Source organism: Passer domesticus, chromosome 35, assembly GCF_036417665.1.
Source record: "Passer domesticus isolate bPasDom1 chromosome 35, bPasDom1.hap1, whole genome shotgun sequence".
NCBI lineage: Eukaryota > Metazoa > Chordata > Aves > Passeriformes > Passeridae > Passer > Passer domesticus.
In genome coordinates this window covers 377,508-403,398 of record NC_087508.1, presented here as the reverse complement: position 1 = coordinate 403,398, position 25,891 = coordinate 377,508, and the positions used below count along the sequence as shown (strand labels likewise).

The window sequence follows — 25,891 nt, the reverse complement described above, 5'->3', positions numbered from 1 at the left end:
GACCCAAACCCTTTAACCCTGACCCAGATCCTTTAGTCCTGACCCAGATCCTTCAGTCCTGACCCAAACCCTTCAGTCCTGACCCAAACCCTTCAGTCCTGACCCAAACCCTTCAGCCCTGACCTAAACCCTTTAACCCTGAACCAAACCCGTTAGTCCTGACCCAGATCCTTTAGTCCTGACCCAGATCCTTTAGTCCTGACCCAAACCCCTCAGTCCTGACCCAAACCCCTCAGTCCTGACCCAAACCCTTTAACCCTGACCCAGATCCTTTAGTCCTGACCCAGATCCTTCAGTCCTGACCCAGATCCTTTAGTCCTGACCCAGATCCTTCAGTCCTGACCCAGATCCTTCAGTCCTGACCCAGATCCTTCAGTCCTGACCCAGATCCTTTAGTCCTGACCCAAATCCTTCAGTCCTCACCCAGATCCTTCAGTCCTGACCCAGATCCTTTAACCCTGACCCAAACCCTTCAGTCCTGACCCAAACCCCTCAGTCCTGACCCAAACCCCTCAGTCCTGACCCAAACCCTTTAACCCTGACCCAGATCCTTTAGTCCTGACCCAGATCCTTTAGTCCTGACCCAAACCCTTCAGTCCTGACCCAAACCCCTCAGTCCTGACCCAAACCCCTCGGCTCTGACCCAAACCCTTTAACCCTGACCCAGATCCTTTAGTCCTGACCCAGATCCTTCAGTCCTGACCCAAACCCCTCGGCTCTGACCCCGGTGCCGTTGCAGGCGAGCGGCTCCCGAAGCCCGAGCGGGGCAAGATGAGGGTGCACAAGATCAACAACGTCAACAAGGCCCTGGACTTCATCGCCAGCAAGGGCGTCAAGCTCGTCTCCATCGGCGCTGAGGGTGAGGCCCCGCCTGGGATTCACCCCTTTAGGCCAAATTTGGGATTTTCAGGGGTTTTAACCTTTACCCAAACCCTTGAACCCTGACCTGAACCCTTTAACCCTGACCTAAAATGCTTTAACCTTTACCCAAACCCTTTAACCTTTACCCAAACCCTTTAGTCTTGACCCAAACCCTATAACCTTGGCCCAAACCCTTTAAACTTGATCCAAACCCTTTAAACTTGATCCAAACCCTTTGAACTTGACCCAAACCCTTTAACCTTGACCCAAACCCTTCATCCCTGACCCAAACCCACGTGGTGCCACCACCCCTCCACTGAGTCATGGGGTGCCTGAGAATTCCAGGAATTCTGGGAATTCCAAACTCCAAGGCAACGGGTGCTGCTCATGGAGGCCACGGCTGTTGCGCGGTTTTTGATGGAATTGTCCCTGTGGGATTGGGATCGTTCCCTGTGGGATCTCCAGGGCCATTCCCTGTGGGATTGGGACTGTTCCTGTGGGATCTCCAGGGTCATTCCCTGTGGGATCTCTGGGATCATTCCCTGTGGGATTTGGACCATTCCTGTGGGATCACTGAGACCATTCCCTGTGGGATCCAGGAAAATTCCCTGTGGGTTCCGAGACCATTCCCTGTGGGATTGGGATCATTCCCTGCAGGATCCGGGGTCATTCCCTGTGGGATTGGGATCATTCCCTGCAGGATCCGGGGTCATTCCCTGGGGGATCCAGGGTCATTCCCTGCGGGATCAGGGTCATTCCCTGCAGGATCACCGGGATCATTCCCTGTGGGATCAGGGTCATTCCCGGCAGAGTTGGGATCATTCCCTGCAGGATCTGGGGTCATTTTCTGGGGGATCCAGGGTCATTCCCTGTGGGATCAGGGTCATTCCCTGTGGGATTAGGACCATCCCCTGCAGGATCGGGGTCATTCCCTGCAGGATCCAGGGTCATTCCCTGCGGGATCCAGGACCGTTCCCACAGGATCGGGGTCATTCCCTGCAGGATCACCGGGATCATTCCCTGTATTATCCAGGGTCATTCCCTGCGGGATCCAGGGTCATTCCCTGTGGGATCAGGATCATTCCCTGCAGGATCACCGGGATCATTCCCTGCAGGATCTGGGGTCATTCCCTGCAGGATCCGGGGTCATTCCTTGTGGGATCAGGAACATTCCCTGCGGGATCCAGGGTCATTCCCTGCAGGATCACTGGGATAATTCCCTGCAGGATCCAGGGTCATTCCCTGCAGGATCCGGGGTCATTCCCTGCAGGATCCCTGGGATAATTCCCTGTGGGATCGGGGTCATTCCCTGTGGGATCCAGGACCGTTCCCACAGGATCGGGGTCATTCCCTGCAGGATCACTGGGATAATTCCCTGCAGGATCCAGGGTCATTCCCTGCAGGATCCAGGGTCATTCCTTGCGGGATCCAGGGTCATTCCCTGCAGGATCACTGGGATAATTCCCTGCAGGATCCAGGGTCATTCCCTGCAGGATCCGGGGTCATTCCCTGCAGGATCACTGGGATAATTCCCTGCAGGATCCAGGGTCATTCCCTGCAGGATCCGGGGTCATTCCCTGCAGGATCCAGGGTCATTCCCTGCGGGATCCAGGGTCATTCCCTGCAGGATCCGGGGTCATTCCCTGCAGGATCACTGGGATAATTCCCTGCAGGATCCAGGGTCATTCCCTGCAGGATCACTGGGATCATTCCCTGTAGGATCCAGGGTCATTCCCTGCAGGATCCAGGGTCATTCCTTGCGGGATCCAGGGTCATTCCCTGCAGGATCACTGGGATAATTCCCTGCAGGATCCAGGGTCATTCCCTGCAGGATCCGGGGTCATTCCCTGCAGGATCACTGGGATAATTCCCTGCAGGATCCAGGGTCATTCCCTGCAGGATCCGGGGTCATTCCCTGCAGGATCCGGGGTCATTCCCTGCAGGATCCAGGGTCATTCCCTGCAGGATCCGGGGTCATTCCCTGCAGGATCACTGGGATCATTCCCTGCAGGATCCAGGGTCATTCCCTGCGGGATCCAGGGTCATTCCCTGAAGGATCACTGGGATCATTCCCTGCAGGATCCAGGGTCATTCCCTGCGGGATCCAGGGTCATTCCCTGCAGGATCACTGGGATAATTCCCTGTGGGATCGGGGTCATTCCCTGCGGGATCCAGGACCGTTCCCACAGGATCGAGGTCATTCCCTGCAGGATCACCGGGTTCATTCCCTGCGGGATTCAGGACCGTTCCCACAGGATCGGGGTCATTCCCTGTGGGATCAGGGTCATTCCCTGCGGGATCCAGGACCGTTCCCACAGGATGCCCCCGGGATGCCCCGGGGCCGGGCGGGCCGGGCTGGCAGCGGCTCCGGCCGGGCCGGTTTGTTGGGATCCCAGCCCGGGAACGCTCCGCGTGCCCGGAGCCGAGCGAGTCCCGACCGGCCCCGAGCCGGGAGACGCCCGGCACCCGCCCCCGGCCCAGCAATTCCCAAAAAACAAGGGCTGGGGCTGCTGGAGGCAGCCTTGGGAATGTGGGATCGGGATGGGGAGCCCGGAGTTCCTCCCCACTTCCCTCCCCTCTGGGATTCCTCCCGCCGTGGTTTCCGAGCTCTTTTCCAACCCAAACAATTCCAGAACCCCAGCATTCCGTGGTTCTGTAAGGAATGGGAGCTGTGACTCCAGTTCTGCAACCCCACAAATCCTGCATCCCCTAATCCTGACCCCCATCATTTTTGGGTCCCATAATTCCAGAACTTTGTGTCCCAAGACTCCATAAATCCAGGATCCTGCCATCCCCAGATCCCATGATCCCGCTACTGCAGGATTCCTGAATGTGGGATCCGTTAATTTTGGGACTCCACAATTGTTTGACTGTGCTGGTGTGGAGCCCCCCCAGTTCCAGGTCCCAGAATTCCCCCTGGGAATTCCCAGCTGGAACCCCTTCCCGGGGCTCTCCCCGCAGAGATCGTGGACGGGAACGCCAAGATGACGCTGGGCATGATCTGGACGATCATCCTGCGCTTCGCCATCCAGGACATCTCCGTGGAGGGTAACGCCACGGCAGCGGCTCTGGGACCGGGGGATCCACACGGGGTCTGCTCCTGGGATCGTGGGATCTGCTCTGGGACCGGGGGATCTGCTCTGGGACTGTGGGATCTGCTCCTGAAATCTTCCTTGGGATCTGCTCTGGGATTGTGGGATCAACACAGGATCTGCCCCTGGGATCTGCTCCTGGGACCGTGGGATCTGCTCTGGGACTGTGGGATCTGCTCCTGGGACCGTGGGATCTGCTCTGGGACTGTGGGATCTGCTCTGGGACCGTGGGATCCACACGGGGTCTGCTCCTGGGACTGTGGGATCTGCTCTGGGACTGTGGGATTTGCTCCTGGGACTGTGGGATCCACATGGGATCTGCTCCTGGGACTGTGGATCTGCTCCTGGGATCTTCCCCGGGATCTGCTCTGGGATTGTGGGATCCACACGGGATCCGCCCCTGGGACTGTGGGATCTGCTCTGGGACTGTGGGATCCACACGGGATCTGCTCTGGGACTCTGGGATCTGCTCTGGGACTGTGGGATCTGCTCCTGGGATCTTCCTCAGGATCTGCTCCTGAGACTGTGGGATCCACATGGGATCTGCTGTGGGATCTGCTCTGGCACTGTGGGATCTTCTCCTGGGATCATCCTTGGGATCTGCTCTGGGATTGTGGGATCAACACAGGATCCGCCCCTGGGACTGTGGGATCCGCTCCTGGGACTGTGGGACCTGCTCCTGGCACTGTGGGATCTGCTCCTGGCACTGGGATCTGCCCCTGGGACTGTGGGATCTGCTCCTGGCACTGGGATCTGCCCCTGGGACTGTGGGATCTGCTCCTCGGATTGTGGGATCCACCCTGGGGTTGTGGGATCCACCCCTGGGATCTACTTCTGGGATTGTGGGATCAACACAGGATCTGCCCCTGGGACGGTGGGATCTGCCCCTGGAATTCTGGGATCTTCCCCTGGGATCTGCTCCTGGGATCTTCTCTGGGGACTGTGGGATCCACCCTGGGACCCCCGGGATCCCCCCAGTCTGATCCTGCTCCCACAGAGACCTCGGCCAAGGAGGGGCTGCTGCTCTGGTGCCAGCGCAAAACGGCTCCGTACAAGAACGTCAACGTCCAGAACTTCCACATCAGGTCCTGCTCCTTCCCCTTCCCCTTCCCCTTCCCCTTCCTCTTCCTCTTCCTCTTCCCCTTCCCCTTCCTCTTCCTCTTCCCCTTCCCCTTCCCCTTCCTGTTCCTCCCTCTTCCCCTTCCCCTTCCCATTCCCCTTCCTCTTCCTCTTCCTCTTCCTCTTCCCCTTCCCCTTCCCCTTCCTGTTCCTCCCTCTTCCCCTTCCTCTTCATCTTCATCTTCCTGTTCCCCTTTCTCTTCGTCTTCCTGTTCCCCTTCCCCTTCCCCTTCCTCTTCCTCTTCCTCTTCCTCTTCCATTCCCCAGGGCGGGCTGGGCACAGGCAGGGTCAGAATTCCCAAATTCCCTGTGGAGTCCCAGGATCTGATCTCCATTTTCCCAGTGAATTCCTGGAATCTGATCCCTGCTTTCCCCGCGTATTCCTGGGATCCAGTCTCCATTTTCCCTGCGAATTCCCGGGATCTGATCCCAGTTTTCCCTGTGGATTCCCAGGATCTGATCCCCATTTTCCCTGTGGATTCCCAGGATCCGATCCCAGTTTTCCCCGCAGATTCCCGGGATCTCTCTCTCCCGTTTTCCCCACAAATTCCTGGGATCCGATCCCGGTTTTCCCCGTGTGTTCCCCTGATCCAATCCCGGTTTTCCCGGCGGCTTCCCGTGATCCGATCCCATTTTTCCTATGGATTCCCATGATCCAATCCCAGTTTTCCCCGCGGATTCCCGTGATCCAATCCCGGTTTTCCCGGTGGGTTCCCGTGATCCGATCCCGGTTTTCCCTGCGAATTCCCAGGATCTCACTCCCATTTCCCCCGCGGATTCCCGTGATCCAATCCCGGTTTTCCCTGCGTGTTCCCGTGATCCGACTCCCATTTTTCCTATGGATTCCCGTGATCCAATCCCGGTTTTCCCTGCGTGTTCCCATGATCCAATCCCGGTTTTCCCTGCGTGTTCCCGTGATCCATTCCCGGTTTTCCCGGCGGGTTCCCGTGATCCAATCCCGGTTTTCCCTGCGTGTTCCCATGATCCAATCCCGGTTTTCCCTGCGTGTTCCCGTGATCCATTCCCGGTTTTCCCCGCGTGTTCCCATGATCCAATCCCGGTTTTCCCTGCGTGTTCCCGTGATCCATTCCCGGTTTTCCCGGCGGGTTCCCGTGATCCAATCCCGGTTTTCCCGGCGGGTTCCCGTGATCCAATCCCGGTTTTCCCGGCGGGTTCCCGTGATCCAATCCCGGTTTTCCCGGCGGGTTCCCGGGATCTGACTCCCGTTTTCCCCCAGCTGGAAGGACGGGCTGGCCTTCAACGCCCTCATCCACCGGCACCGCCCGGAGCTGATCGAGTACGACAAGCTGCGGAAGGTAAACCCCGACCCTGCCCCGGGAAAATCGGGAATTTGGGAATTCCCGCCCACGGAGCCCCTCCCTCCCTCCCTCCCCGCAGGACGACCCCGTCACCAACCTCAACAACGCCTTCGAGGTGGCCGAGAAGTACCTGGACATTCCCAAGATGCTGGACGCCGAGGGTAAGCGCGGAATCCCGGATCCAGCCGATCCCGGGATCTCCTCCAGGCCCTGCAGGGGGAATTCCTCGCGGGTTTAACTGGGTTTCTCCTCCTCAGCGCCAGTTCCCACCTGTCCAGGTGGATTTATCCCGGATTTGGGATGCTCAGGGTTCCACAACTCCTTGATTCCACCATCCTGTAATTCCAGGGGTGCAGAACTCGCAGGACTCCACAGCCGTGCAATCCCACAGTTCCAGCATCCCAAAAATCCGGCGTTCCTTTCTTCCAGGATCCCAGAATTCTCAGATTTTGTTATTCCAGGACTCCACAATTCCAGCATCCCACAAATCTGTCATTCCCTTTTTCTAGGATCCCAGAATTCTCAGATTTTGTTATTCCAGAATTCCAGCATCCCACAAATCTGTCATTCCCTTTTTTCTAGCATCCCGTAATTCTCAGGTTTCATTATTCCAGGATTCCACAATTCCGGCATCCCACAAATCTGACATTCTCTTCTTCTAGGATCCCAGAATTCTCTTATTTTATTATTCCAGGACCCCACAACTCTTTGATCCCTCAGTTCCTGGACCCCTCAATTCCAGGACCCCACAACTCTTTGATTCCTCAATTCCAGCATCCCAAACTCTTTGACCCCTCAATTCCAGGATCCATCAACTCCAGGATTCCACAATTCCAGCATTCCAAACTCTTTGACCCCTCAATTGCAGGACCCCACAATCCCAGGATACCTCAATTCCAGGATCCCTCAGTTCCAGGACCCCACAATTCCAGAATCCCACAATCCCAGGACCCCACAATTCCAGGATCCCTCAGTTCCAGGACCCCACAATTCCAGAATCCCACAATTCCAGGACCCCACAATCCCAGGACCCCACAATTCCAGCTCCCACGCTGGAGCCGCCCTGACCCCGATTTTCCCCGTCCCGCCCCAATCCGTGCCCCTCCAGGTGGATCCCCAGGATTTGGGGCCCTGGGAGCGGAATTCCAGCCGGGAGAGGCGCCGGCCCCGCTCCCAGTTCGCCCCCAGCCGTTCCCAGTTTGCCCCCAGCCGTTCCCAGTTTGCCCCCGCCCGTTCCCAGTTTAACCCCGCGGTTCCCGCAGACATCGTGAACACGGCGCGGCCGGACGAGAAGGCCATCATGACCTACGTGTCCAGCTTCTACCACGCCTTCTCCGGGGCCCAGAAGGTACCGGGAGCTTCCTCCCGGGTCCGCCCTTCCGGAATCTTCCTCCCGGATCCGCCCTTCTGGAATTTTCCCCCCTGGATCCCCCCCCCCACCTCTGGAATTCTCTCTCCGCTCTGGCGCTCGCTTCTCTTCCAGCCGCGGCCGCTGTCGCTCGGGGGGGCTCCGGGAGCACCCCCAGCTGGCTCATGAGGGGTTAAATCCGCCTGGGAATCCCGGGTGGGTGGGGAATTCCTGGGGATCCACGGAAAATCCACGTGAAACGCGTGGGAATGCGTGGGAAATCCGTGGGGGATCCGTGGGAATAATTGGAAATCCACGGGAGTCCATAAAAATCCACAGAAGTCCGTGGGAAATACACAGGATTCCATAAGAAATCCATGGGAAATCCATTGAGATCCATGGGAAATCCATGGGAGTCCTTGGAAATCCATGGGAATCCTTGGAAATCCACGGGATTCCATAAAAATCCGCAGAAGTCCATGGGAAATCCACAGGATTCCATGATAAATTCATGGGAAATCCTTGGGGATCCATAGGAAATTAATAGCAGTCCTTGGAAATCCGTGGGAATCCTTGGAAATCCATGGGAATCCTTGGAAATCCATGGGATTCCATAAAAATCTACAGAAGTCAGTGGGAAATCCACAGGATTCCATAGAAAATCCACGGGGATCCATGGTAAATCCATGGAAGTCCCTGGGAATACATGGTAAATCCATGGGAATCCATGGGAAATTCATGGAAATCATGGGAAATTAATGGAAATCCACATGATTCCATGGAAATCCATGGGAAATTCATGGAAATCATGGGAAATGAATGGAAATCCATACGATTCCATGGAAATCCATGGGAAATTCATGCAAATCCACAGGATTCCATGGAAATCCATGGGAAATTCCTGGGAAATCAGTGGAAATCCATGTGAAATCCATGTGAAATCCATGTGAAATCCATGTGAAATCCACGTGCAGGGCGGGCCGAGGCTCCAGGCAGCCCCTCTGCCTCGGGGGGTTGAGGACGGGGCCAGGGCAGGACAGACCCCCATGAGCCAGCCCGGGGGATTCCCGGGCCCGGGCAGGGAGTTTGGGAATGCTGCTGGAGCTGGGGCTGTGCTCTGCTCTCCCCTCCCGGGCAGACATCGTGGGCACGCTGCGGCCCGACGAGAAGGCCATCATGACCTACGTGTCCTGCTTCTACCACGCCTTCTCCGGGGCCCAGAAGGTGAGCCCGGCCCCAGAGGGCTGCGCTGCCCCTCCCCACGGGCTGGGGGCTGCCCTGGGGGCTGGGGGCTGCCCTGGGATCTGCCCTGGGATCTGGGATCTGCCTGGGATCTGCCCTGGCATCTTGCCTGAGATCTATCTGGGATCTGGGCTCTGCCTGGGATCTGCCCTGGGATCTGGGATTTGGGGTCCATCTGGAATCTGCCCTGGGCTCTGGGCTCTGCCCTGGGCTCTGGGATCTCTCTGGGCTCTGGGATCTGGGATCTCTCTGGGATCTGGGCTCTGGGCTCTATCTGGGCTCTGGGCTCTGGGATCTCTCTGGGATCTGGGCTCTGGGATCTCTCTGGGCTCTGGGCTCTGCCCTGGGCTCTGGGATTTGGGGTCTATCTGGGCTCTGGGATCTCTCTGGGATCTCTCTGGGATCTCTCTGGGCTCTGGGCTCTGGGATCTCTCTGGGCTCTGGGCTCTGCCCTAGGCTCTGGGATTTGGGGTCTATCTGGGCTCTGGGATCTCTCTGGGATCTCTCTGGGATCTCTCTGGGCTCTGGGATCTGGGATCTCTCTGGGATCTCTGTGAGCTCTGGGCTCTGCCTGGCTGCTGCTCTGCTTGGCCTGGGCACGGGGGAGGTGGGGCCTGGCTCTGCTGGGGCTTTCTCGGGGCTCTTCCTGTGCTCCCTTCCTCATTCCCTGCCCTCATTCCCTTCCTTTTGCCCTTCATTCCCTTCCTTTTGCCCTTCATTCCCTTCCTTTTGCCCTTCATTCCCTTCCTTTTCCTTTCCTTTATCCTTTTCCCATTTATTCCTTTCCTTTTCCTCTTTATTCCCTTCCTGTTGCCTTTTAGTACTTTCATTTTTTCCTTTATTTTTTCCCTTTCCTTTTCACCTTTCCTTTTTTTTCTTTACTTTATCCTTTTCCTTTTGTGTTTTCCTTTATTCCCTTTCTCATTCCCTTCCTTTTCCTCTTTTTTCCCTTCCTTTCCTTTTCCCCCTTCCTTCTCCTGCTTCCTCCATTCCCTTCCCTCATTCCTTTAGTTTCCCTCCTTTCCCCCCTTTATCCTTTATTTGATTTATTGATTTGCTTCATTTATTTCCTTCCTTTATTTCCTTCATTTCCTTCCTCCCGGTGATTGGATTTTCCTCCTCCTTTATTTGATTAATTGATTTCCTTCCTTTATTTCCTTCATTTCCTTCCCCCGGCTGTTGGATTTTCCTCCTCCTTTATTTGATTTATGTCTTTCCTTCATTTATTTCCTTCCTTTATTTCCTTCATTTCCTTCCTCCCGGTGATTGGATTTTCCTCCTCCTTTATTTGATTAATTGATTTCCTTCATTTATTTCCTTCATTTATTTCCTTCATTTATTTCCTTCATTTCCTTCCCCTGGCTGTTGGATTTTCCTCCTCCTTTATTTGATTTGTTGATTTCCTTCATTTTTTTCCTTCATTTATTTCCTTCACTTCCTTCCCCCGGCCCTTCTTCTTTCCCCTTTTTTCCCGTTTCTTTCCCCCTTTTTCCCTCTTTTTTCCCCTTTCTTTTCTCTTCCTCTTTCCTTCAATATTTTTTTGTTTTCCCCCTATTTTCTCCCAATTTTCCCATTCCTTTCCCTCTCTTTTTTTTCTCCCATTTCTACTTTTTCCTCCTTCTTTTCCACTTTTTTCCCTTCACTTTCCCTTTTTGCCTTCTTTTTTCTCACACTTTTCCTTTCTTTTCTGCTTTCCTTCTTTTTTCCTCCTCTTCCCTCTGCCTCTTTCCCCGGGGCTGGGGGTGTCCCCGACCCCATTTCCCAATCCCATATTCCCATTTTCCCATTCCCATATTCCCAATCCCATATTCCCACATTCCCATTTTCCCGAATTCCCATACTCCCACATTCCCATTTCCCCAAATTCCCATATTCTCATATTCCCATTTTCCCACATTCCCAAATTCCGATATTCCAACATTCCCATTTTCCCATATTCCCCTTCCCATTTTCCCATATTCCCGTGCTCCCAAATTCCCATATTCCCACATTCCCATTTTCCCAAATTCCCACATTCCCCATCCCATATTTCCATATCGCCAATCCCATTTTCCCATATTCCCATACTCCCACATTCCCATACTCCCATTTTCCCAAATTCCCATTTTCCCATATTCCCAATCCCAAATTCCCACATTCCCATACTCCCATTTTCCCAAATTCCCATTTTCCCAAATAAATTCCCGAATTGCGGTCCGGCAGGCGGAGACGGCGGCCAATCGGATCTGCAAAGTGCTGGCTGTGAACCAGGAGAACGAGCAGCTCATGGAGGACTACGAGCGCCTGGCCTCGGATGTAAGGGGGGAAAAGTACCCCAAAACACCCCAAAAACACATCCCAAAACACCCCCAAAAACACCCCCAAATCCCACCCCAAAAACACCCCAAATCCCACCCCAAATTCCACCCCAAAAACACCCCAATTCCACCCAAATCCTGCCACGGAGGACTACGAGCGCCTGGCCTCCGATGTAAGGGGGGAAAAGTACCCCAAAAACACCCCAAAAACACCCCCAAAACCACCCCAGAAACACCCCAAAACCACCCCAAATCACATCCCAAAAACACGGAGGACTACGAGCGCCTGGCCTTGGATGTAAGGGGGAAAACACCCCAGAAGCACCCCAAAAACACATCCCAAAAACACCCCCAAATCCCACCCCAAAACACCCCAAAACCACCCCCAAATCCCACCCCAAAACACCCCAAAAACACCCCCAAAAACAACCTAAAATCCCGCCATGGAGGACTACGAGCGCCTGGCCTCGGATGTAAGGGGAAAAAACCCCAAATCCCACCTCAAAAACACCCCCAAACCCCCTCCCACATTCCCAATTCCTGTCCCTCAGCTGGGGGTGTGGATCCAGCCCCCCCACCCCATCTCAAACCCCAAACCCCATCCAAACCCCATCCTACACCCCAAACCCCATCCCAAACCCCATCCCAAACCCCAAATCCCCTTTTCCCCAGCTGCTGGTGTGGATCCAGCCCCCCCACACCCCATCTCAAACCCCAAACCCCATCCAAACCCCATCCTACACCCCAAACCCCATCCCAAACCCCATCCCAAACCCCAAACCCCATCCCAAACCCCATCCCAAACCCCAAATCCCCTTTTCCCCAGCTGCTGGCGTGGATCCAGCCCCCCAGACCCCATCCCACACCCCAAACTCCATCCCAAACCCCAAACCACATCCCAAACCCCAGACCCCATCCCACACTCCAAACCCCAAACCCCAAATCCCCCTTTCCCCAGCTGCTGGCGTGGATCCAGCCCCCCCAAACCCCATCCCAAACCCCAAACCCCATCCCAAACCCCAAATCCCCCTTTCCCCAGCTGCTGGCGTGGATCCAGCCCCCCAGACCCCATCCCAAACCCCATCCCAAACCCCATCCCAAACCCCAAACCCCATCCCAAACCCCAAATCCGTGTCCCCCAGCTGCTGGCATGGATCCAGCCCCCCCAAACCCCTTCCCAAACCCCAAACCCCATCCCAAACCCCATCCCAAACCCCAAACCCCAAATCCCCCTTTCCCCAGCTGCTGGCGTGGATCCAGCCCCCCAGACCCCATCCCACACTCCAAACCCCAAACCCCAAACCCCAATTCCTCTTTCCCCAGCTGCTGGCGTGGATCCAACCCCCCCAAACCCCAAACCCCATCCCAAACCCCATCCCAACCCCAATCCCTCTTTCCCCAGCTGCTGGCGTGGATCCAGCTCCCAAACCCCATCCCAAACCCCAAACCCCATCCCAAACCCCAAACCCCATCCCAACCCCAAATCCTCTCTCCCCCAGCTGCTGGCGTGGATCCAGCCCCCAAACTCCATCTCAAACCCCAAACCCCATCCCAAACCCCAAACCCCAAATCCTCTTTCCCCAGCTGCTGGCGTGGATCCAGCCCCCCAGACCCCATCCCAAACCCCAAACCCCATCCCAAACCCCATCCCAAACCCCATCCCAAACCCCAAACCCCATCCCAACCCCAAATCCTCTTTCCCCAGCTGCTGGCGTGGATCCAGCCCCCAAACCCCATCCCAAACCCCAAACCCCAAACCCCAAATTCTCTCCCCCAGCTGCTGGCGTGGATCCAGCCCCCCAGACCCCATCCCACACTCCAAACCCCATCCCAAACTCCAAACCCCATCCCAAACCCCAAATTCTCTCCCCCAGCTGCTGGCGTGGATCCAGCCCCCAAACCCCATCCCAAACCGCAAACCCCAAACCCCAAATTCTCTCCCCCAGCTGCTGGCGTGGATCCAGCCCCCAAACCCCAAACCCCATCCCAAACGCCAAATTCTCTCCCCCAGCTGCTGGCGTGGATCCAGCCCCCAAACCCCAAACCCCATCCCAAACCCCAAATTCTCTCCCCCAGCTGCTGGCGTGGATCCAGCGCACCATCCCCTGGCTGGAGGCGCGGGACCCGCAGAAGACGATCCCGGCCATGCAGCAGAAGCTGGAGGATTTCCGCGAGTACCGGCGCGTGCACAAGCCGCCCAAGGTGCAGGAGAAGTGCCAGCTCGAGATCAACTTCAACACCCTGCAGACCAAGCTGCGCCTCAGCGGCCGGCCCGCCTTCATGCCCTCCGAGGGCAGGATGGTCTCGGTGGGTCTGGGGGCTTCGGGGTCCCGGGGGGCTGAAACCCACCTTGGTGTGTCCTAAACCCGCCTTAAACTGCCAAAAATCTGCCCTGAACTGCCCCAAATCTGCCCTGAACTGCCCCAAATCTGCCCTGGCCTTCATGCCCTCCGAGGGCAGGATGGTCTCGGTGGGTCTGGGGGCTTCGGGGTCCCGGGGGGGCTGAAACCCACCTTGATCTGCCCCAAGTCTGCGCTAAACTGCCCCAAATCTGCCCTGAACTGCCCCAAATCTGCCCCAAATCTGCCCTGGCCTTCATGCCCTCCGAGGGCAGGATGGTCTCGGTGGGTCTGGGGGCTTCGGGGTCCCGGGGGGGCTGAAACCCACCTTGCTGTGTCCTAAACCCGCCTTAAACTGCCAAAAATCTGCCCTGAACTGCCCCAAATCTGCCCTGAACTGCCCCAAATCTGCGCTGAACTGCACCAAATCTGCCCTGGCCTTCATGCCCTCCGAGGGCAGGATGGTCTCGGTGGGTCTGGGGGCTTCGGGGTCCTGGGGGAGGCTGAAACCCACCCTGAACTGCCCCAAATCTGCGCTAAACTGCCCCAAATCTGCGCTAAACTGCCCCAAATCTGCCCTGAACTGCCCCAAATCTGACCCAAACTGCCACAAATCTGCCTTAAACTGCCCCAAATCTGCCCTGAACTGCCCCAAATCTGCCCTGGCCTTCATGCCCTCCGAGGGCAGGATGGTCTCAGTGGGTCTGGGGGCTTTGAGATCCTGGAGGGGCTAAACCCACCATAAACTGCCCCAGATCTGCTGAGGGTTTTTGGGGTGACCCTGAGGGTTTTTGGGGTGACTCTGGGGGTTTTTGGGGTGCCCAGGACATCGGGGCGGGCTGGCAGCGCCTGGAGCAGGCCGAGAAGGGCCACGAGGAGTGGGGTCACCTGTGCCAGGGGGTTTTGGGGTGACTCTGGGGGTTTTTGGGGTGCCCAGGACATCGGGGCGGGCTGGCAGCGCCTGGAGCAGGCCGAGAAGGGCCACGAGGAGTGGGGTCACCTGTGCCAGGGGGTTTTGGGGTGACTCTGGGGGTTTTTGGGGTGCCCAGGACATCGGGGCGGGCTGGCAGCGCCTGGAGCAGGCCGAGAAGGGCCACGAGGAGTGGGGTCACCTGTGCCAGGGGGTTTTGGGGTGACTCTGGGGGTTTTTGGGGTGCCCAGGACATCGGGGCGGGCTGGCAGCGCCTGGAGCAGGCCGAGAAGGGCCACGAGGAGTGGCTGCTGACGGAGCTGCGGCGCCTGGAGCGCCTGGATCACCTGGCCGAGAAATTCCGGCAGAAAGCCTCGATCCACGAGGGCTGGACGGAAGGTACCGGGGCAGGGGTGGGTTTGGGGGGCAGGAGGTGGATTTGGGGGGCAGAGAATGGATTTGGGGGGCAGAGAATGGACATGGGGGTTCAGAAACCGGGATTTGAGGGTTCAGGGATTGGATTTGGGGAGCAGGGGATGGATTTGGCAGGGCAGAGAATGGATTTGGGGGTTCAGACACCAGGATTTGGGGGTTCAGGGGATGGATTTGGGAAGCAGGGAATGGAACTGGGGGTTTGGGGTCTCAGGGCTGTCCCCACCCTGTGCCCAGGTAAGGAGGTGGCACAGGGGGGGGAATTGGGGTCTCAGGGGATGGCACAGGGTGGGTTCAGAGCATTCAGGGCTGTTCCCACGCTGTGCCCAGGTAAGGAGGTGGCACAGGAGGGGTTTGGGGTCTCAGGGCTGTCCCCACGCTGTGCCCAGGTAAGGAGGTGGCACAGGGGATGGCACAGGGAGGGGTTTGGGGTCTCAGGGGATGGCACAGGGTGGGAATTGGGGTCTCAGGGCTGTCCCCAGGTAAGGAGGTGGCACAGGGTGGGTTCAGAGCATTCAGGGGTGTCCCCACGCTGTGCCCAGGTAAGGAGGTGGCCCAGGGGATGGCACATGGTGCAATTGGGGTCTCAGGGCTGTCCCCACACCTTGCCCAGGTAAGGAGGTGGCACAGGAGGGGTTTGGGGTCTCACGGTGTCCCCACGCTGTGCCCAGGTAAGGAGGTGGCACAGGGGATGGCACAGGGAGGGGTTTGGGGTCTCAGGGGATGGCACAGGGAGGGGTTTGGGGTCTCACGGTGTCCCCACACCTTGCCCAGGTAAGGAGGTGGCCCTGCGGGAGCGGGACTCGGGCACCTCGCTGGCCCAGGTGCGGGCGCTGCTCCGCAAGCACGAGGCCTTCGAGTCGGACCTGGCGGCGCACCAGGACCGCGTGGAGCAGATCGCCGCCATCGCCCAGGAGCTCAAGTATGGCAGCCCAAAAACCCCAAATGGCACCCCAAAATCACCCCAAAATCACCCCCAAAAGCAGATCGCCGCCATCGCCCAGGAGCTCAAGTATGGCAGCCCAAAAATCCCCCAAACACCCTAAATCAGACCCCAAAATCACCCCCAAAGTGTTCCCTAAAGCAAACCCCAGCCATCGCCCAGGAGCTCAAGTATGGCAACCCAAAAAACCCCAAATTGGACCCAGAATCACTCCCAAAATCACCCCCAAAAGCAGATCCCAGCCATCGCCCAGGAGCTCAAGTATGGCAACCCAAAAAACCCCAAATTGGACCCAGAATCACTCCCAAAATCACCCCCAAAAGCAAACCCCAGCCATCGCCCAGGAGCTCAAGTATGGCAACCCAAAACACCCCAAACTGGACCCCAAAATCACCCCCAAAGTGTCCCCAAAAGCAAACCCCAGCCATTGCCCAGGAGCTCAAGTATGGGAACCCCAAACACTCCCAAAAATGCCCCAAATTGGACCCCAAAATCACCCCATTTCCCCGTTTTTCCCAGCGAGCTGGATTACTACGACTCGCCGAGCGTCAACGCGCGCTGCCAGAAGATCTGTGACCAGTGGGACCTGCTGGGCTCGCTGACCCACAGCCGCCGCCAGGCGCTCGAGGTCAGCCCTGGGGAGAGGGGAGGGCCGGGATCCACCCCGGGCTGGGACCCCCACCCGGGATCCACCCCCACCCGGGATCCCAACCCGGGATCCACCCCGGGCTGGGACCCCCACCCAGGATCCACCCCGAGCTGGGACCCCAACCAGCCCCGGATCCCATCCCAGGATCCACCCCCAGCCGGGACCCCAACCAGCCCCAGATCCCATCCCGGGATCCCAACCAGCCCCTGGATCCCAACCTGGGATTCCAGCCCAACCCTGGGATCCCAACCTGGGATTCCAACCAGACCCTGGATCCCAACCCTGGATCCCAACCAACTGCTGGATTCTGACCTGTGATCCCAACCCACCCTGGGACCCCAACTAGACCCCAGATCCCAACCCGGGATCCCACCCAGGGATCCCAACCCCTGGATCTCACCCCAGGATCCCAACCCCAAGATCCCAACCACGCCTGGATCCCATCCCTGGATCCCCCTCTGGATCCCACCTGTGGATCCACCCTGGATCCCAACCTGAAGATTCCAACCCCAAATCCCAACCAACACCGGGATCCACCCCGGATCCCAGCCCTGGATCCCCCTGGATGCCCAGATCCCATCCCGGCATTTGTGCCCGCAGCAAGCGGAGAAGCAGCTGGAGACCATCGACGAGCTGCACCTGGATCCCCCTGGATCCCAATCCCCCAATCCCCCCCAGATCCCCCAATCCCCCCAGGATCCCCCAATCCCCCCGGATCCCCCGGGATCCCCCTGATCCCATCCTGGCGTTTGTGCCCGCAGCAAGCGGAGAAGCAGCTGGAGACCATCGATGAGCTGCACCTGGATCCCAACCCCAAATCCCAACCAACCCCAAATCCCACCCCTGGATCCCAATCCCCCAATCCCCCCAGGATCCCCCAATCCCCCTGGATCCCCCGGGATCCCCCCGGGTGCCATCCTGGCATTTGTGCCCGCAGCAAGCGGAGAAGCAGCTGGAGACCATCGACGAGCTGCACCTGGATCCCCCTGGATCCCAGCCCCAAATCCCAACCAACACCTGGATCCCAGCCCTAGATCCCCCCCCTGGACCCCCCTGGGACCCCCCTGGGATCCCCCTGATCCCATCCTGGCGTCTGTGCCCGCAGCAAGCGGAGAAGCAGCTGGAGACCATCGACGAGCTGCACCTGGATCCCCCTGGATCCCAGCCCCAAATCCCACCCCCGGGTCCCAATCCCCCAATCCCACCCCTGGATCCCAATCCCCCCGGATCCCCCGGGATCCCCCTGATCCCATCGCGGTGTCTGTGCCCGCAGCAAGCGGAGAAGCAGCTGGAGACCATCGACGAGCTGCACCTGGAGTACGCCAAGCGCGCGGCGCCCTTCAACAACTGGATGGAGAGCGCCATGGAGGACCTGCAGGACATGTTCATCGTGCACACCATCGAGGAGATCCAGGTGCGCCCCGGCTCCCGGCCAGAAATAATCATCCAAATATCCCCGAAAGTACCGTTCCGGGGTGGTTTTGGGGGGGGTTTGGGCGGATTTTGTGGCAGGGGACGGAGATTTGGGGATCGAGCGGCTGCCAGCTGCAGCCCCGGAATTCTGAGGAGTGATTCTGTGGAATAATTGTGTGGAATAACTCGGTGGGATTCTGTGGAATTCTGAGGAGTGATTCTGTGGAATAATTGTGTGGAGTTATTCTGTGGAATAATTATATGGAGTTATCCTGTGGAATAATTCTGAGGAGTTATTCTGTGGAATAATTATATGGAGTTATTCTGTGGAATTCTGTGGAATAATTCTATGGAATTCTGAGGAATGATTGTGTGGAATTCTGTGGAATAATTGTGTGAAGTTTTTCTATGGAATAATTCTGTGGGGTTATTCTGTGGAGTTATTCTGTGGAATAACTCTGTGGAATAATTCTGAGGAATAATTGTGTGGAATTGAGTGGAATAATTCTGAGGAATAATTCTGTGGAATTATTCTGTGGAATAATCCTGTGGAGTTATTCTGTGGAGTTATTCTGTGGAATAACTCTGTGGAATAGTTCTGAGGAATAATTCTGAAGAATAATTCTGTGGAATTCTTTGGAGTAATTCTGTGGAATAATTCTGTGGAATACTGTGGAATAATTCCGTGGAATATTTCTGTGGAATAATTCTGTGGAATATTTCTGTGGAATATTTCTGTGGAATAATTCCGTGGAATATTTCTGTGGAATATTTCTGTGGAATAATTCCGTGGAATATTTCTGTGGAATATTTCTGTGGAATTCCGTGGAATATTTCTGTGGAATATTTCTGTGGAATTCCGTGGAATATTTCTGTGGAATTCCGTGGAATATTTCTGTGGAATTCCGTGGAATATTTCCGTGGAACATTTCCGTGGAGTGACTGAAGGCATCCCCACCTTTGCGGTGCCAGGGCCTGATGGCCGCGCACGAGCAGTTCAAGGCGACGCTGCCGGAGGCGGACAAGGAGCGCGAGGCGATCCTGGCCATCGAGCGGGAGGCGCAGCGCCTGGCGGGGCTGCACGCGCCGCCGCTGCCGCCCGGCAACCCCTACACGTCGGTCACGCCGCAGCTCATCGACGCCAAGTGGGAGCGGGTAGGGAGCCTCCCCCCACCCTTTTAGCCCCTTTTTCCCACCTTGCCCACCTTCCCCACTCCTTTTTCCCCCTTTTTCCTACCTTCCCCACATTTTCCCCCTTTTTCCCCCTTTTCCCCACCTTTCCCACTCCTTTTCCCCCCTTTTTCCTACCTTCCCCACCTTTTTTCCCCCTTTTTCCCACCTTTCCCACTCCTTTTTCCCCCTTTTTCCCACCTTCCCCACCCTTTTTCCCACCTTCCCCACCCTTTTTCCCACCTTTCCCACTCGTTTCCCCCCTTTTTCCCCTCTTCCCCACTACTTTTTCCACCTTTTTCCCACCTTCCCCACCCTTTTTCCCCCCTTCCCCATTCCTTTTTTCCCCTTTTTCCCACCTTTCCCACTCCTTTTTCCCACCTTTCCCACTCCTTTTCCCCCTTTTTCCCACCTTTCCCAGTCCTTTTTCCCACCTTTCCCACTCCTTTTCCCCCTTTTTCCCACCTTTCCCAGTCCTTTTTCCCACCTTTCCCACTCCTTTTTCCCCTTTTTCCCACCTTTTCCACTCCTTTTTCCCACCTTTCCCACTCCTTTTTCCCCCTTTTTTCCCAACTTTCTCACTGTTTTGTCCCCTTTTTCCTGCAGTTTTCCCCCTTTTTCTGCAATTTTTCCCCTTTCCCAGCCGGGTTTCTGATCCCTTTTCCCGTTTTTTCCCAGTTTCCCAGCAGGGTTTCTGATCCCTTTTCCCGTTTTTTCCCAGTTTTTCCCAGTTTCCCAGCAGGGTTTCCCACCCCTTTTCCCATTTTTTCCCAGTTTCCCAGCAATGTTTCCCACCCTTTCCCCATTTTTCCCATTCATGTTTCCCACCCTTTCCCATTTTTCCCAGTTTCCCAGCAGGGTTTCCCACCCCCTTTTCCCATTTTTTTCCCTTTTTCTCATTTTTTCCCACTCACGTTTCCCACCCTCTCCCATTTTTCCCACTCACCTTTCCTACCCTCTCCCATTTTTCCCAGCCATTTTTCCCATTTTTCCCATTTCCCCACTCACCTTTCCCACCCTCTCCCATTTTTCCCAGCCATGTTTCCTACACCCTTTCCCATTTTTTTCCCATTTTTCCCGTTTTTCCCGTTTTTCCCATTTCCCCACTGACGTTTCCCCCTCTCCAGGTGCAGCAGCTGGTGCCCAAGCGGGACCAGGCGCTGCAGGAGGAGCAGAGCCATTTTCCCGTTTTTTCCCCTTTTTTTCCCGTTTTTTCCCATTTTTCCCATTTTTTCCCGTTTTTTTCCCATTTTTCCCATTTTTTTCCCATTTTTCCCGTTTCCCCACTCTCGTTTCCCCCTCTCCAGGTGCAGCAGCTGGTGCCCAAGCGGGACCAGGCGCTGCAGGAGGAGCAGAGCCATTTTCCCTTTTTTTTCCCGTTTTTTCCCATTTTTTCCCGTTTTTTTCCCATTTTTTTCCATTTTTTCCCGTTTCCCCACTCTCGTTTCCCCCTCTCCAGGTGCAGCAGCTGGTGCCCAAGCGGGACCAGGCGCTGCAGGAGGAGCAGAGCCGGCAGAACTCTAACGAGCGCCTGCGGCGCCAGTTCGGCAGCCAGGCCAACCGCGTGGGGCCCTGGATCCAGACCAAGATGGAGGTCAGCCAGCCCCAACTGGGAGCACTGGGAGCCCTGAACTGGGGGCACTGGGAGCACTGAGGGCACTAGGAGCACTGGGAGCCTGAACTGGGAGCACTGGGAGCACTGAACTGGGGGCACTGGGAGCCCTGAACTGGGAGCATTGGGGGCACTGGGATCGGCCCCAGAATGGGCCCGCTGCCGTGGGGGCATGTGGGATGGAGATGGTGGAGAGGGTGGGATGGTGGAGATCAAGGATGGAGAGGGTTGGATGGTGGAAGGTGGAGATGGTGGGATGGTAGAGATCAAGATGGAGATGATGGAGATGGTGGGATGGTGGAGGTCAGGATGGAGAGGGTGGAGAGGCAGGATGGTGAAGATGGTGGAGATGGTGGAGATTGTAGAAATAGTGGAGATCAGGATGGAGAGGGTTGGATGGTGGAAGATGGAGATGGTGGAGATGGAGATTGAGATGGTGGGATGGTGGAGATTGTAGAAATAGTGGAGATCAGGATGGAGATGGTGGGGATGGTGGAGATGGTGAGATGGTGGGGATGGTGGCATGGTGGAGATCAGGATGGAGAGGGTTGGATAGTGGAAGGTGGAGATGGTGGGGATGGTGGAGATCAAGATGGAGATGGTGGGATGGTGGAATCCCCTCTGGGGCTGCTCCGTGCCCTCGTTATCCCACCTTGCCAAGCCACGGGAAGGGCTGGGTTGGTGGAATCCTGGAGAAGGGGATGGAATTCCTGCCTTGGGGCTCTGGGATCACCGGGGGGTTTGCTGGGGCGTTGGGATGGGCTCGGGGCCGCTCTGGAAGGGAACCCCCCCGTGCTCGCAGGAGATCGGCCGGATCTCCATCGAGATGAACGGGACCCTGGAGGACCAGCTGAACCACCTGAAGGAGTACGAGGAGAACATCGTGGAGTACAAACCCAACCTGGAGCTGCTGGAGCAGCAGCACCAGCTGGTGCAGGAGGCGCTCATCTTCGACAACCAGCACTCCAACTACACCATGGAGGTGGGCACCCCTGGGGCTTGGGATGATCCCGAGGGGATTTGGGGTCACCGAGGGGATTTGGAGTCACCAAGGGGAATTGGGGTCATCCCAAGGGGATTTGGGGTCATCCTGAGGGGATTTGGGGTCACCGAGGGGCTGGGACTGGAGAGGGAGGGAGGGAGGGAGGGGTCCCACAGGAATTTGGGGGTCTCACAGGGATTTGGGGGTCCCACAGGGATTTGGGGGTCCCACAGGGATTTGGGGGTCCCACAGGGATTTGGGGATCCCAGGAGGCAGCAGACCCAGATCCTCCACAGCTGAGAATCCAGCTACACATGGAGCTGGGATCCCACAGAACTGGGGTCATCCCAGGGGATCAGGACGATCCCGTGGGCGCTGGATCCATCCCGTGGGCGCTGGATCCATCCCATGGGCGCTGGATCCATCCCGTGGGGATCAGGACGATCCCGTGGGCGCGGGATCCCACCCCAGGGGATCAGGACGATCCCGTGGGCGCGGGATCCCAGCCCGGGGGATCGGGGGCTCCGCGTGCCCCTCACTGCCCCGTTCCCCCGGGATCCAGCACCTGCGCGTGGGCTGGGAGCAGCTGCTGACCACCATCGCCCGGACCATCAACGAGGTGGAGAACCAGATCCTGACGCGCGACGCCAAGGGCATCAGCCAGGAGCAGATGCAGGAGTTCCGCGCCTCCTTCAACCACTTCGACAAGGTGGGGACCCCGGGGGATCCGCGGGGATCCGGGGGGATCTGGGATCCACCCGCAGCAGCCCCACGGGTGGTTCCCCCCTGGAACGGGGGAGCTGCCTCCTGGTTTCCCTCATTTCCCTCGTTTCCCTCCATTTCCCCAGGACCACGGCGGCGCCCTGGGCCCGGAGGAGTTCAAGGCCTGCTTGATCAGTCTGGGCTACGACGTCGAGAACGACCGGCAGGTACTGCCTGCTTCCTCCTCCTCCTCCTCCTCTTCCCTTCTTTCCTCTCCTTCCTCTCCTTCCTTCCTCTCCTTCCTTCCTTCCTTCCTTCCTTCCTTCCTTCCTTCCTTCCTTCCTTCCTTCCTTCCTTCCTTCCTTCCTTCCTTCCTTCCTTCCTTCCTTCCTTCCTTCCTTCCTCCTTCCTTCCTTCCTTCCTTCCTTCCTTCCTTCCTTCCTTCCTTCCTTCCTTCCTTCCTTCCTTCCTTCCTTCCTTCCTTCCTCTCCTTCCTTCCTTCCTTCCTTCCTTCCTTCCTTCCTTCCTTCCTTCCTTCCTTCCTTCCTTCCTTCCTTCCTTCCTTCCTTCCTTCCTTCCTTCCTTCCTTCCTTCCTTCCTTCCTTCCTTCCTTCCTTCCTTCCTTCCTTCCTTCCTTCCTTCCTTCCTTCCTTCCTTCCTTCCTTCCTCTCCTTCCTCTCCTTCCTCTCCTTCCTTCCTCATTTCCTCCCTTCCTTCCTTTTCCTCACTTTTTCCCTCTCCTTCCTCTCTCCCATCCTTCCTCACTTCCTGCCTCCCTTTCCCCTCCATCCTTTTCTGGGCCGGTTTTCTCCTCTAACAGGTTCTCTGCTTTTCTCTTCCTTTCCCTCTCCTCCTCCCTCTTCCTCCTCCCTTTCCCTCTCCTGTTCCTCCTCTTCCTCCCGGCAGCCGAAGCGCCGCACGGACTCCAAGGACTTCCGCGCCCTGCTGGGCCCCGCGGGATCCGGCCTGGTAACCTCCCTCTTCTCCTGCCTCTGCGCCTTTGATTTCCTCCTTCTCTCATCCCACGGCCGCGGGGGGAGGAAGGGGAGGAGGAGAGCAGGGCAATCCCAGCGGGAAAGCCCCGGAAGGTTCTGGAAGGCCCGGGGAGGCAGCAGAGTGCCCAGCGTGCCTCTCCCCGCAGGGCGACGCCGAGTTCCCAGCGGATCATGGCCGTGGTGGATCCCAACGGCAGCGGCAGCGTCACCTTCCAGGCCTTCATCGACTTCATGTCCCGGGAAACCACGGACACGGACACGGCCGAGCAGGTCATCAACAGCTTCCGCGTGCTGGCCGGGGACAAGGTGGGCACGGCGGGGCCCCGGGGGGCTTGGGAGGGGGCTTGGGACAGTGCTGGGGGGTTTGGGAATGGGGCAGGGGGGCTTGGGAATGGGCTTGGAACAGTGCTGGGGGGTTGGAACGGGCAATGGGGGCTTGGGAATGGGGCAGGGGGGCTTGGGAAGGGGCAGGGGGGCTTGGGAATGGGCTTGGAACAGTTCTGGGGGGGTTGGAACGGGCAATGGGGGCTTGGGAACAGGGTTGGGGGGATTGGGAATGGGCAGGGGGGTTTGGGAAGGGGCTTGGAACAGTTCTGGGGGGTTGGAACAGGCAATGGGGGCTTGGGAATGGGGCAGGGGGGTTTGGAAACGGGCAATGGGGGCTTGGGAATGGGGCAGGGGGGCTTGGGAATGGGCAGGGGGGCTTGGGAATGGGGCAGGGGGGCTTGGGAAGGGGCAGGGGGGGTTTGGGAATGGGGCAGGGGGGCTTGGGAAGGGTCAGGGGGGCTTGGGAATGGGGCAGGGGGGCTTGGGAAGGGTCAGGGGGGCTTGGGAATGGGGCAGGGGGGTTTGGGAATGGGGCTGGGGGGTTTGGGAACGGGGCAGGGGGGCTTGGGAAGGGGCAGGGGGGTTTGGGAACGGGGCAGGGGGGTTTGGGAAGAACACAGCAGAATTATGAGGTGAGATTTGGGAACTGAGGGTGAGATTTGGGAATTGAGGGTGGAATTTGGGGAATTGAGGGTGGAATTTGGGGAATAAGACCAAGGTGGGATTTGGGGACCGCTTTCTCAAAGTCCATCAATCCCCCGGTGGGATCGCTGACACTGGGGCTCGGTTAACCCCCATTTCCCCCCGTTTCCCCTCCCCTCGTCCCCCAGAACTACATCACGGCGGCCGAGCTGCGGCGGGAGCTGCCGGCGGCGCAGGCCGAGTACTGCATCGCCCGCATGGCGCCCTACCCCGGCCCCGACGGCGTCCCCGGCGCGCTGGACTACAAATCCTTCTCCACGGCGCTCTACGGCGAGAGCGACCTCTGAGCGCCTCCCCGGGGCCCCCCGGGATCCCTGAGCGCCTCCCCGGGATCCCTGAGGATCCCCCAGGGTCCCTGAGCGCCTCCCCAGGGCCCCTCGAGATCCTCCAGGGCCCCCCGGGATCCCTGAGCGCCTCCCCGGGATCCCTGAGCACATCCAAGGACCCCTCAGGATCCCTCGGGATCCCTGAGCGCCTCCCCGGGGCATCCCGGGATCCTCCAGGGTCCCCCAGGATCCCTGAGCACCTCCAAGGATCCCTCGGGATCCCTGAGGATCCTGGACCCCGACAGTCCCCCGACGGTCCCGGATCCCCAAGGGTCCCCCAGGATCCTCGAGGGTCCTGGGTCCCCCAGTGGTCCCAGATCCATGAGGGTCCCCCAGGATCCCTGAGGATCCCTGAGCACCTCCAAGGACCCCCCAGGATCCCCGAGGGTCTCAAATCCCCCGGGATCCCCAAAGGTCCTCCAGGATCCTGGATCCCCAACGGTCCCGGATCCCCTAGGGTCCCTGAGGATCCCCCAGGATCCCCGAGGGTCCTTCAGGGTTCCCCAGGATCCCTCAGGGTCCCTGAGGATCCCGGATCCCCGAGGATCCCCAACTGTCCTGGATCCCCAAGGGTCCCTCAGGGTCCCCAAGGATCCCGGATCCCCGAGGATCCCTGGTGGTCCTGGATCCCCCTGGGTCCCCCGGGATCCCGGACCCCCGACCCCCCCGCCTCCTACTATGCAACAGTTGATTGATCTTGGGATATTTCGGGATGCGATTCCCACTTTTCCTCGGGCTCCGCCTGCCGCGGGCCTGGCAGCGCCCGGAAATGGTTATTTTTGGTAACGAGACACAGAGAGAGAGAGAAAGAGAGAAATTCCCACTGTTTTCCACGGGATCAGCGGCGCAGCCCGAGGGTTCCCTCTCCCCTCACGGTTCCCCCCCTTCTCACGTAATTTATGGCTTTTTTTTTTCCAGGGGGAAAAAAAAAATCCGGGGTTTTGGGGGGGTTTTTTTAGGTTTTTTTCACTCACATTCCCACCTCGGAGCAGCGTTTTGTGGACCAAAAAAAATGGGGGAAATAGGGGGAATAGGGGAGAAAGGCGAGGAATGAGGCAAAAAAATTAGGAGGAAAAATGTGGAGAAAAATGTGTGGAGAGATGGAAAATTA

At 57.7% G+C, this 25,891-nt stretch overlaps 1 protein-coding gene across 1 annotated transcript in view; it reads left to right on the top strand.

Annotated features, from left to right (window-relative positions):
* Window positions 1-24,882, top strand: part of ACTN4 (actinin alpha 4) — a 35,309-nt gene extending 10,427 nt beyond the window's left edge. Inside the window, 21 exon segments of the mRNA XM_064402156.1 lie at window positions 740-859; window positions 3,823-3,909; window positions 4,951-5,038; window positions 6,310-6,388; window positions 6,471-6,552; window positions 8,878-8,963; window positions 11,184-11,276; window positions 13,355-13,585; window positions 14,779-14,926; window positions 15,734-15,881; window positions 16,422-16,530; window positions 17,825-17,965; window positions 18,937-19,119; window positions 20,594-20,728; window positions 21,549-21,728; window positions 22,291-22,437; window positions 22,577-22,657; window positions 23,337-23,399; window positions 23,572-23,586; window positions 23,588-23,731; window positions 24,583-24,882. Of these exon segments, the coding sequence (XP_064258226.1) occupies window positions 740-859; window positions 3,823-3,909; window positions 4,951-5,038; window positions 6,310-6,388; window positions 6,471-6,552; window positions 8,878-8,963; window positions 11,184-11,276; window positions 13,355-13,585; window positions 14,779-14,926; window positions 15,734-15,881; window positions 16,422-16,530; window positions 17,825-17,965; window positions 18,937-19,119; window positions 20,594-20,728; window positions 21,549-21,728; window positions 22,291-22,437; window positions 22,577-22,657; window positions 23,337-23,399; window positions 23,572-23,586; window positions 23,588-23,731; window positions 24,583-24,741 (2,519 nt within the window). The 3' untranslated portion in view covers window positions 24,742-24,882.
* The last annotated feature ends 1,009 nt before the right edge of the window (window positions 24,883-25,891 follow it).